This window comes from Drosophila montana, unplaced genomic scaffold (assembly GCF_035044405.1).
Source record: "Drosophila montana isolate Dmon_TW-CO22-7 unplaced genomic scaffold, ASM3504440v1 contig_2397_1, whole genome shotgun sequence".
In the NCBI taxonomy this organism is placed as follows: domain Eukaryota; kingdom Metazoa; phylum Arthropoda; class Insecta; order Diptera; family Drosophilidae; genus Drosophila; species Drosophila montana.
Genome location: NW_026997278.1, coordinates 873,358 through 885,856, shown reverse-complemented (window position 1 = coordinate 885,856; position 12,499 = coordinate 873,358). Strand labels below are relative to the sequence as shown.

General features: G+C 36.2%; 2 protein-coding genes across 8 annotated transcripts in view; one reads left to right on the top strand and one right to left on the bottom strand.

Annotated features, from left to right (window-relative positions):
* The window catches only part of Slip1 (SLo interacting protein 1), a 144,634-nt gene that overhangs the window by 130,818 nt on the left and 1,317 nt on the right, over window positions 1-12,499 (top strand). For all 6 annotated transcript variants that reach the window (XM_064681508.1, XM_064681512.1, XM_064681511.1 and 3 more), the window contains 5 exons: window positions 10,631-10,677; window positions 10,847-11,167; window positions 11,220-11,377; window positions 11,442-11,613; window positions 11,668-12,494. In XM_064681508.1, the coding sequence (XP_064537578.1) occupies window positions 10,631-10,677; window positions 10,847-11,167; window positions 11,220-11,377; window positions 11,442-11,613; window positions 11,668-12,494 (1,525 nt within the window). The remainder of the gene's footprint in view (window positions 1-10,630; window positions 10,678-10,846; window positions 11,168-11,219; window positions 11,378-11,441; window positions 11,614-11,667; window positions 12,495-12,499) is intronic.
* ABCD (ATP binding cassette subfamily D) lies at window positions 850-9,614 on the bottom strand. 2 transcript variants are annotated; one of them, XM_064681523.1, is made up of 8 exons: window positions 9,453-9,614; window positions 5,542-6,265; window positions 4,860-4,958; window positions 4,480-4,792; window positions 2,029-2,897; window positions 1,869-1,958; window positions 1,685-1,810; window positions 850-1,579 (listed from the first exon to the last, which is right to left on the bottom strand). In XM_064681523.1, the coding sequence occupies exons 2-8, from the start codon at window positions 6,144-6,146 to the stop codon at window positions 1,480-1,482; spliced, it is 2,202 nt and encodes a 733-aa protein (XP_064537593.1). In that variant the 5' UTR covers window positions 6,147-6,265; window positions 9,453-9,614; the 3' UTR covers window positions 850-1,479. The 2 variants fall into 2 exon arrangements, with proteins under 2 accessions (XP_064537593.1, XP_064537594.1); XM_064681524.1 differs by lacking the exon at window positions 9,453-9,614 and adding an exon at window positions 6,649-6,666.

Sequence of the window (12,499 nt, the reverse complement as noted above, 5' to 3'; positions counted from 1 at the left end):
GTTTTGAACTTTATCCAAAAAGTGCAATTCAATATTCACAATTTGAAAATGGGTGAAGATATCGAAAAAAAGGATAATTAATTATTCATGTTTCAAGTCTTTAGCTACATACATATATATATATCTCTATATATAAAACTGTTTGTCCTGACTGACTGACTGACTGACTGACTGATTGGTGATCAACGCACAGCCCAAACCGTAAGAGCTAGGAAGCTGAAATTTTCACTGTAGCTACCTTATGTGATGTAGGTGCATGTTAAGACGGGGTTTCGGGAAATTCCACCCGCAAGTGTAGCAAAATCGCGAAACACACACACACTCACACACACACACACATGCAAATGTGTCAGTGCATCAAAAAAATTGACAATAAATCTGTAGTTGTGAGTTCCGGACAATAAAAAGACATTTTTGTTACATATGTATATACATACATATAATCTATATAGTATGTATATAGATAATAACTTGGATGTATGATATATACATATATTAACATAAAAAAATATATTACAAATACATAGTATTGAATAAAATGTAAAATTGTCTACGCATGGTTGATGTTTTTGAATAATGCCGAAAGCAAGAAGAACCTAATAAATATTAAAAGTAATTAACTAAGAAGTTATTGTGAATCTTATTGTACTATATTGTAAACGAATCGTAACAAATATAAAAATTCGGATGAAATGAACTTTGTTTTTTTAACTGCGAAATAAATCACTCTTTACCCATATATTTCCATGATCCATCATGATGTATCCAGTGTTATAATGTACGGCGGTAGAAATGGAACATTCTGTAAAGATTTCATTTGACTTCAAATAAAAATACACGAACACAACGTAGAGAATAATTAAAGTTTATTTTGTATGAATGTCAAAGAATTAATTGCTATCTGTGGAGTGGACAAATCTTATTCGTTAAACATATATAAATCTAGATAATTATAAATTGCATTTAATGTTATTTTTACCGACTACGCATACCACCATATATACAATCTTTAAATATTTCACACAATATGTACATATCTCTCTCTCTCTGTATACCTATGTCAGAAAATAGTTCAATGATAAATTGAAAAAAAAGTGTCCAAATCGAATTCCGTATATATGTATAGCCTTTATTCACTCCATGGTTATTTTAATACTTAAAATGGATATTGGTGAACCACATTTTCCTAAACTTCCAGCTTCATTTCGCATTTCATAATCAATTCAGAAATATGCATAGAAGTATACTAAATGTACATAATAAAACGAATGTGCTCCCGTAGAGTGTGTCCGACTGGAAGACACCCTGTACCCAGCGCGCCTTGCTGACGTTGTTTTTAATCATTCGATTTTTCGATTTTTTCTGATACCTCGCTGTATATATAGTCATTGAGTAATATATATTTTTGTATATATATTATATTACTCAATTGTATAGTCTTTGTTCACTGAAGGGTTTTCAATATGTAATTCGGATATATTAGTGAATAAACTGATCCTTTTGCTTCTCATTGGGATCCATTTTCCTGAACTTCCAGCTTCCTTGACCGTCAAACTCAAGAATGTGCGTGTGGAATTTCCTAATAAATACATCAAAATACATCAAATAAATAACTGTGCTCTGTCAAGCCGATTAATACTAAAGGTATACCTAATCATATACCTATATTCTATATATATCTTACCACAGGGTTGGTCGGTGTGTTATTGTCAGAAGCGTGATGCCCATCTTCTTGGCAATGTCATAAATGGAGCTCTCCACGTCAATGGACACCGCGCTGGTGCACTCATCGAGGAGGGCATAACGCGGCCTTTAAATCAGATCAGATTTAGTCCAATATTCAGCAAGTTTAATTCAACAATACTAACTTGTGATAAAATAGACGAGCCACTGCCATTCGTTGTTTTTCTCCGCCGGAGAGAATGTCCTTCCAATCGCGCACAACATCAAAGCCGTCACTGCAAGTATGCACATTTAATTAATATATTTTAAAACTTGGATGAAGTATGGGGATAAAGTTGTTGTTACCGTTGTGCAATATGCTCGAGAGTGACCAATTTTAGAATGTTGATCAACTCATTTTCGGTGATGCCCTTGCGTTTCATATCGTCGCGCGTATCCGGATATATGATTTGATCACATAAGCTGCCAATGGACATATAGGGTCGCTGTGGTATATAGAACATGCAGGGCTTGTTTTCAACCGGACGCGGTATGTGCAGCTCTCCGGCATAGATTGGCCAGAGTCCGCTCAGAATGCGGAACAAGCTGGATTTGCCACAGCCATTGGGCCCGGTTATCAATAGATGCACGCCCGGCTCAATGCATAGAGTCAAACTTGGCACAACAATATCACAGTTTGGTGTAACGACCGGCACAGCCCGGAGACTAATCGACATATTGCCGGGATCATCCGTGTATATAATACGGCCCTTTGCTATCGGCTTGCCATCGCGGAACTCAATGATGCCATTCATTTCCTCATTCTCGACCAGCGTCGCCTTGCTGTAAATTCCCTGTGCCGTCTCCTCGAATACATCCAACATTCCAGCGACCCGATAAGTATATCCAGCCAAGGCTACAACCTCCTTGTAGGAGGACATTAAACGCTCGATCGCATCGGCTGCCGATATAAGCAGATTTCTGGCCGTCGTCAAATATTGGGTACGCTCGCTCACATTCGAGTCATTCACCTCGGCAGTTACGGGGCTATCTGACCTTTTCGATCCAGCCGTACCCGTTAATATTGGTAGAGAAACCATTATCATTCCGGTGCCGGACCATACATATTTCATGAAAAACTGCTCCAGCATTATAAACCAAAGCTTTTGGCTGAATATGCTATTCATTTGATTCACCAGTCGATTGTATGCGGTCCGCAGCTGCTGCAACTCCACCTAATTATCAAAAAAAAACAAATTTTCGATGGTATTTTTAACATATATTACAAAAGTTTGGTAAAGGCTGCAAATAATAGTTTTGAACTTTATCCAAAAAGTGCAATTCAATATTCACAATTTGAAAATGGGTGAAGATATCGAAAAAAAGGATAATTAATTATTCATGTTTCAAGTCTTTAGCTACATACATATATATATATCTCTATATATAAAACTGTTTGTCCTGACTGACTGACTGACTGATTGGTGATCAACGCACAGCCCAAACCGTAAGAGCTAGGAAGCTGAAATTTTCACTGTAGCTACCTTATGTGATGAAGGTGCATGTTAAGACGGGGTTTCGGGAAATTCCACCCGCAAGTGTAGCAAAATCGCGAAAAACGTTTGTATGTAACTTTTTTGTTTACCATCCGATCGGCCTCAAACTTATTTTCAAAGATCTTTGTTCAAATTCATTTGAGGGGTGTTTCACACTTTTCGAAAAATACGTTCCTCCTTGGTGGAAATGGAGGTCAAAGATTTGGTGGGTGACGTTTCGCGCTCAAATTCATTTCTAGAGATCTATAAGAAAAATCATTTGATACGTGTTACACACTTTTCGCAGAATTCAAACTTCTTCGGGGGGAATGCGATTTAAAGATTTTTTGGGCGAAGTTTTAAGTTGTGTCTGATTTGCTTCAAACTTATTTTCAAAGCTCTAAATAAGAACTTAATAAATACGTATTTCAGCGATTTGGGAAATTCCACCCGCAACAGTGGTAAATTGGTGGAAAACGGTTTTATGAAAGTTTTTGTTTACCATCCGATCGGCACCAAACTTATTTTCAAAGATCTTTGTTCAAATTCATTTAAGGGGTGTTTCACACTTTTCGAAAAATACGGTCCTCCTTGGTGGAAATGGAGGTCAAATATTTGGTGGGTGACGTTTCGCGCTCAAATTCATTTCCAGAGATCTATAAGAAAAATCATTTGATACGTGTTTCAGAATTCAAATTTCTACCAAGCGCTCTCCTCCTTGCTTCTCAAAAATTCAAGTAGGCTCTGCTGAAATTTAACAAGGCAGGAAACAACGTTGGCTACAGGCCTGTGGAGGAGGCGGTGGCGCAGGAGGCGTTGAAGAGGGTAAGTAGATATGTATGTAGATGTATGTATGTAGATGTATGTATGTAGATGTATGTATGTAGATGTATGTATGTTGATGTATGTAGATATATGTATGTATGTATGTATGTATGTGTGTATGTATGTATGTATGTATGTATGTGTGTGTGTATGTGTGTATGTATGTATGTATGTATGTATGTATGTATGTATGTATGTATGTATGTATGTACGCATGTGCGTATGTATGGGCGCATGTATGCAGGTATCCGGACATGTATTCTTACATATGCGCATGCATGCATGTTTGCATGTTTGAATATATGCGGAGAAACATGCATACATGTATGAACAAACTGGCATACATATGTGTATATGTATACCATATGCAAACTTAAGTTATATTTAAATAAAATGTAAGCATTAATATTACAAAATAATTGTCAATCAGCAGACAATCATTCACATATGTACATACCTTGTGTCCGCCGTAAAATGCAATTTCTTCTGCATTTGTTATAATACGTGAATGGATATGCCTTAAATAGCCATAACGATTAGCCTCCTCCGACACCAGTTGTCCAAATTTCGGGGACACAATACGTAATATGTGAGCGGTAAGCGCAATAACACTCACTGACAGCGCCGGGCCTGATAAGATATTGGCCTTCATCTTTCTAGAGGAGCGCATTAATGCCAAGCCAATTAGCATTAGATCAAAACAAGGCTTAGTCAAGCTGCTATACAAATGGGCAACAGAGCTCGCAAATACTGAAATGTCCTCGGTAAGTCTGAAAAATTGTAATAGTTTAGTATAGAATATGCATTAGAAAACATATGTGTGTTGATTATTTTTACCTGTGATCGGCATTTTCGATGCGTCCGTCCAGGTTCGATACTCGATAGTAGTTTTGATTTTTAAAATACAATCGATACGAGTGTCGCACCAAACGAGTTCTGTTCGACGAAGAAAGCAATGTTTAAAGATGTACATTCATTGAAATATATATAATTGTGTTTGTGTATGAGAGTCCTACATCAAGCTCGATCAAAACAATTAACAGGCTCAAGTGAGAAGTTCCCGACTGGGGGATACTCTGAATACTGATACTTCAAATTGATTTATTTATTTGATTTGTAACTATGGTGTAGCTAAAGAAGGAAGATACTTGAACTGTGCATATTATTGTTAGCATCTCAAGAGATGTGCTCAAAATAAGTTTTTTTTCGATTTTTATCGATTGCTTAGAAACACGGCAAGTTATCGGTTATCGAAAACAAACTCGTACTGCGCGGATCTTCCTGCTAGCTACGTTCGAAATTTGAAGTCTCTAGCTCTTATAGGCTCTGAGATCGACAGGCAGACAGACGACTCGACTGATGCTGATTAAGAATATATATGTATATACTTTAAGGGCTCGGAGATGTTGCCTTCTGCCTGTTTCACACATTTTCATTACCCATTTTCAATGGGTTCAGGCCTCGCTCGAGTGATATAACTTTTGGAGTATCCAATCTAATGAGATATAGAGGTACTTACCGAAAAGCTAAAGCTAGTTTACTCTCCAGAAATCGTATCATCGAATTGACGAATGTGGCTGGAATGGCGATGCCAAACCATTTCATCAATACAAGGGCGAACTGTTTGACATCCTTTCGCACGATAAACTTAACAATAGCTCCTTCCAATGCGGCCACATAAATGCTGAGGAATGTCCGAGATATTAGGCACACGGTGTGCACGGTTAGGAGTCCGGTCTCATAGCACAGCTTCTGCGGTATCATTATCTTAACCAGCATGCCAAGCTGCTTAAGGAATTCCCGATTTAGGCCCGGCTCCAGCATTTGCTTGTTTTTCAATTTTAATTGCTGCTCCACCAGCAGCTTCTCGGCCTCGGCCAACTTCGACTCTTCGTCCTGTCCATCTCCGATCTCTGAAGGCGTGAGCGCACCCTTGCCGGCAGTCGATTTTGATCCATTTTGATCCTTTGTGCATTTGATATTTTTAATATATGGTACAGTTACCTTAATAGTTAATGCAAATAGGGCCGTGCCCACCAAAGCGTAACTGAATGCCTGCTTTGGTAGTCCGGATTGTTCATATTTTTCCGCTATACGGCCGACATATTTAGAGAACACTGTCATATTTACATCCAAATATTATTTGATTTATTTAATATATATCTTCGTTTAGCTAACACCAAAGGTGTATTGTGTATTTTTTTAGCAAACACACAACTCGGAACGAAATTTAAATTTTCACACTGAAAATAGACAAAAAATAAAAATTTATCGTTACATCAACATCAATCAATCAATCATTTTATATAATACAATAGTTATATATATTATTTGGTATACGCATATTTTTGGATGGCATATTTAAGCCCCGAATTCTGCAGATCGGACAATACAAGCCGAGTGTTTTTTTTTGTTTTAACAGTTAATATTTTGTAAATTTCAGCTCTATATAGTATACAATTTATATATTTTGTTTAAATATTGATCGAGGTATTGGATTTTCATGGTTGAAAATATATTAGAGTTATTTATTTAACTTTAGCATTAATCGAATAATTTGAAGGCGTATGTAATTAACGTAGAATCAAATATATATAATCGCAGGTCTATAACAACCATAACGAACCTTGCACAGAACTAGTCTATGCCGATTCCTATTGCTTGGCTTAAATAATTGGCATCTGGTAATGCGATTACTTTTACGCGTATGCTAAAGGTCTCTCTCTTGACTAGCTCGCAATCTTAATCAAAATAATACATTGAAACGGACTCAGTGTGTTTTTTATGGTCTTTGGTTTTCCACTCTAACATGGAACCAAGGGCTTATTCCACACAAACACATGTCTGTGTATGCCCAAAGCACGCCCGAGAATTATAAAATAACCCGCTCCGATAAGTACCAAAAATTTGTAAACTTCAATTAACTAATCAATGAAGTTGATAACGCGCACCCGGATTAGATTAGCCGCAAGAACAAAAGCATTCTTTTCGCATACTGCGCTTCTTTCCGGGTTCAAATCGCGATAATTCAATACAAATTTTACTATCGACATGGCTAAAGTCAGCTTCGAAATCGAAACCAAGGGAAACTAGTAAAGCCCCAGTGTAAAATCTAATTTGGGGCTGACCTCATCCATGTGGATCTACACAATTAGTTTTAGCTAACATTGTTTTGGTTTTATGTGATATATAGATTCAGAAAAAAATTAAGAGTCCCCGACTAGGAGGTACCCTTAACCCAGCTGTCTATTTTCAAAGAGAGAAAGAGTAAAAGATGTGAGAGAAAGTAAGTGTACAAGAAAGAAACAAAGAGAACGAGATACTGCAAGGGGGTAAGAGACAAAATAAGGAAGGTGGAGGAAAAGATAGAGCTCAGCACGTGACATTACTAAATAGATGGAACCTTTTCAGGCTGGAGAAAGAGAAAGAGAGAGAGAGAGAGAGAGATGTAATTTTAGTAACTATAAAATGTAATTAAACTTAACGGGTGCCGCTCTATGCGATTCTCAAACCATTCCCATTTGAATGTAATATAAACAGTGGTTACAAACTAAACGTGTAATGTCAATTAATAATAATAAAATAAAAAGTATTTGTAGTAACTATTTAAACTAAGCGGGTGGTTCTTTGGTGATTCTCGTTAGAGTTTAAATCTGTGTTTAAAAATCGATATTTCTCGATGGGAGCTTTAATGATATTGTATTCTTATAACATAGAGTAATACAATTTTGAAAAAATGCTGCGTTTGTTGGATTTCTATTTACTATGAAAGTGTCTTATTATTAGACGACATTAGTTAGCCGATCCGATCGATTCCAAAAGAAATATACCCTGCTGCAAAAAGTAGCATCCGTATGAAGTTTCAGTCGAATGAATTACGTGGTCTTTGCCTGTCTTTCTGTGTAGGGTCGCAAATGTCATCTCAAGTCCGTTAAACTTTGCCCGAAAGCTCTGCCAGACACATTCACTAAAATTTTAGGCTATTAACGTAAGCAGGTAAATTTTGTTATTCGAATTTGCACCCTGGTCTCGAGCAAATGGGATTACACACGCTTAGGACAGATAAATGGCCTAACATATGAATTTCCAATGAAAGTAAGGTAGTATACACCAATAGCCTTTAGTCTGATAAGAATAACAATCGGCTTAGGAGCAAATATATTTCTGATTAGCCAACGGAAGTTGATAGAAATTGACGACAATTGAACTTTGCTACTTGTTGTCGTTTCGGCACGAAGCTCGTGGAATGTTGGATTGTATTAAAAATTCAATTAATTTTTTAAAAATCTACTTTTTAAAATTTTGCCAGAATAGAATATATTAATAGAAATAATATTGAAAGAATATATATGTTTGAATTTATGCATACAAATATAAAACATAAACATGAATAGTCTCAGATAAATTATATTGATAGGAAACAGCTCTGTTATCAGAGTTGAAATTTTCAAATTATCAAAATAACAGTTTTATAATATTAATATTATAATCATAAACGGGCTCACAAATTATAAGCAAAATAAATACGTGTATCTATGGATACGTATCTTCAAGGGTATTTTCTAATATTGGGCACTCTGGGCACACTGTTCTTAATTTAATTGCATATTTCGAAAAGGCGAAAAAAGTTCTTTTATGATTTGCGCGGCCGAGTTTATTTAGTTACATAAATGTATATTCTGTTAAAAAAAAAAATATTTCCGACCGATTGTTCCTATTGGAACTATATGATATATTGTAGACCGATGGAAAAAAGGGATTGCAATAATGTGAGGAGCGCACATTGAAGCTCGTAAGCTGCCAAGTTTAGTTAAAATATCTTGAAAAACAAAAGTGTTTTTCCACAAACACTTTATTTTCGACCTGTCTTAGTTTTATTGCGATAGTTTTAAGACTAGACGTGACTCTTTATTGATGCGGCTCTTGATACTGGATCAAGCATATATTTGTATATTCTTTATAGGGTCGGGCACTACACCGGTTAGAACTTTTCCATATTTTCACCTGCACATGAATCCAGGTAATTCAAGATATCGACCTCCTGATGCATAAGCATGAGTAAGTTGCATGATCGTGAATATATATACACATACTACGTAAAGATTTTGTTGCCTTTAATATAATTCTTTTGTTTATGAGAGCAAAGAGCGTGCTGGGAATTTTAAAGCATTCAGCTTTTTGTCGTGCTCGAACAGCTGATGCGTCGGGTACATATGTTTTACGGTGTGTGCACAAATGTTGTGCTTTTATTTGATAGTATTTGTTTTGCACTTTGTTTTCTCTATGTTCTCTATGCACTGTAATTCGTATGTCTCGATTACAAAATATTGTATTGCGAAAAGCTTGAATAACGACGCGAAGATAAAGATAAAACAATGCATAACTGAATCAGAGTACAGGGAATGGAATTAACAATTTAAATAAACATACTTTAACAAAGCACTCGGATACACAATTGTTAAAAGTAAAACTATTACAATTTCAATATAAATATATATGTATATTGTATATAAACCACTAAATTATTTATTAAGTTCTGCCCAAGCATGGCAACGCAACAAAAACACGACCGAACAATGCGAAAGCTTAAAGCTTAATGTTGTATGTACTTATGTACTTACTACGGGACTAGCTTAGTTTTCCGTTTTTCTTTTTCTGCCACAATCAAAATAAATGCATGCACTTCCTTTCATACATACATATACATATATGTATGTACATGTATATATGTAATATACCGTATCTACATCTAAGAACATAATGCTTTCAAGCCTATGAAATTGTTAGTATTCATGTATGTATATATGTACATATGCCTGCAGCCTTTAGATGTATTGTATTTTATTGCCATAAACAAAACAATTATTTCTATACATATGCAACTATCTATGTGTATGTATGTATATAGCTACATGCAAAACTGGAAATTTTTAAATACAAGAGTTGAATTGTAGTCAGAGTAACTAAATCAACATGTGTTCTTATATACATATAAGTCCAAGTACATATGTATATGTATGTACGTGTGGGTGTATTGTGTATGTATTTTTTTTTGAGTATATAATTCGCATTTACACGTTTAAGTAAATCAGTGAATCAGAAACTGTTGGATCTGAGCCGTAACACCGGATTTTCGGAATAAAAATCAACACCGGGCAACAGTTTCGAGTTGAGAAAGCAATTCAAGCGCATTCGTATATATTACGCTTAAAAGAATATTAATACTATTAGTATTCGAATTGATAATAAGTAATGATAATTTCTAAATTTTCCAAATTTACATTTCCTACAAATGCACTTACAAATATTATACATATGCTAAACTTACACACATATACAAATACAGGGTATATATATATGTATTTCGTCTGCCCTGTAGAAAGGAAATTTCAGGTTAGAAAAATTCCTTCCGAAGTGGAAACTTTTTGCTTGCCAACTGCTTCGAGCTCAATTTATAACAATTATATAATTATCATTTTAATATAATTTTTTAAAACAATATTTAACATATATATATATAATATTAATTATTAATACATGTAACTATACAAAATATCATAAATTCCCAAATTATACAAAAATATTGCATATATGTATATCATTTAAAGGAAACGTAAAGATGGACGACTGTAACAAATCCGAATCCGATTCCGAGGTAAGAACAAAAATACATTTTGAATAGAACTCAACTATAATCAAAATTCTTGTATATTGATTTTCATTTGATTTATTGTTCTAATATATATATTTAAAATAAACTGTGATACGAAGGGTCCAATTTGGAGATATTGTAAATAATAATAATTATAATAATACAAATTTAGGAATTTTTTGATGCACGCTCCGATCAATTGGATATGACTCCATTTGAAATGGATCTGAAAACTTCGCTGGAGGAAGCAAAGCTGGCTATTGATTATTTCTTTGACAACAAGTTCGAAGAGGCTCGAACTCTTTTGAAGCCGTTTGCCGGTTCGAGTCTATACCACTCAATGGGTACGGCAACATTTTCATTTCTGGAGGCAATGCTCACTTTTGAGCATATTGATGAGGCATCGGCCGAGCTGAAAAAGTGTGTCGAGCTCTGTCAACGTTTTCGAAAGAAAAACACCCTAACCGAATCTATTGGCAATACATTTAAGAAGGTAAGTGAATGTTTATTTATACATATAATAAATAAATCAATTACTTTTTCAGAAAAACTTTAACACGCTCACAGACCTGGAATGCCATGCTGAGCTCTGTATGGCCGAGGTGCTCCTGATGAGCGCTCTGCTCACCTTTATCGAGGACGAGAATCTCAGTGGACTGATCCGGGGCAGTCTGCAGGTGCGCCAATGCTATAATTGCTTCAGGTATCCACTCAGCCAAAGACGAGATTCACATCTGTTTGTACACATTTTGACAATTTTCTTACAGATTCTGTGGACAAATATTGAAGCATCGCATGTGGGATTCGAGCTCAATGAGTGTGAGAAATCATTTCAGTAGCGGAGTACATCTGGGTATCGGCACTTTTAACTTAATGATGTCCATGCTGCCGGTTCGCATTGTTAAAATACTGCAATTTATAGGATTTTCGTCAAAGCGGGTAAAAGTCTGTTACAACAATCCAAAACAATACATAATGTGTAATCCCATTTAGAACGATGGCCTACAGGATCTGCGTAGAGGATACCAAGAGAACGGGCTGCGGCAAATACTTTGTGCTTTATCCTTGCTCGGTTATCATTTGATGGTTTTGCCCATGGTCAGCGAAAGGCATTCCCACGAGGATCTGAGCATATGCGACGAGATACTAACCTCCCAATTGGCCAAGTACCCGAACAGCGTTTGGATGCTCTTCTTTAAGGGTCGATTCGAATTGGTCAATGGCAATCTGGCGGGAGCCGAGTCCTGGTACTTACGTTCTTGGAAATCGCAGAATGTTTGGCCACAATTTCACTATTTAAGCTTTTGGGAACTTCTATGGATCAATTGTATACAACAAAACTGGGATAAAGCTCAATTTTATGCCAACCAACTGCTCGAGCAGAGCAATTGGTCGCGCGCGATATACGCCTATCAATTGGCTGCCATCAAATTAATGTCATCCCCAGGATCAGCAGACAATCTGCAGAAAATTGATCAACTAATGACGGAGGTGCCCACGTGCAGGCAAAAAATTGCCGGCAAGTCGTTGCCAATGGAGAAGTTTATGGCGAAACGTGCCATCCGATATAAGAGCCAGAATGAGCGTCTGGTTTTGCCACTGATAGAGCTTATGTATCTGTGGAATATGTTCAAATTCATCGGTAAGGATTATCAGATCGCCGATGGCATTCTACAAATCATCGACTCGGAATTTGCCATGCTAAACAATCCAGGCGTTAGCCCAGCTACAAATTTATACAACGCCGATAATCGCGCATTATGTCTTCTCTTACGTGGATCTTGTTATGCACAAATGGGCAAGCCGGCGTTGGCTCTTCAGTAAG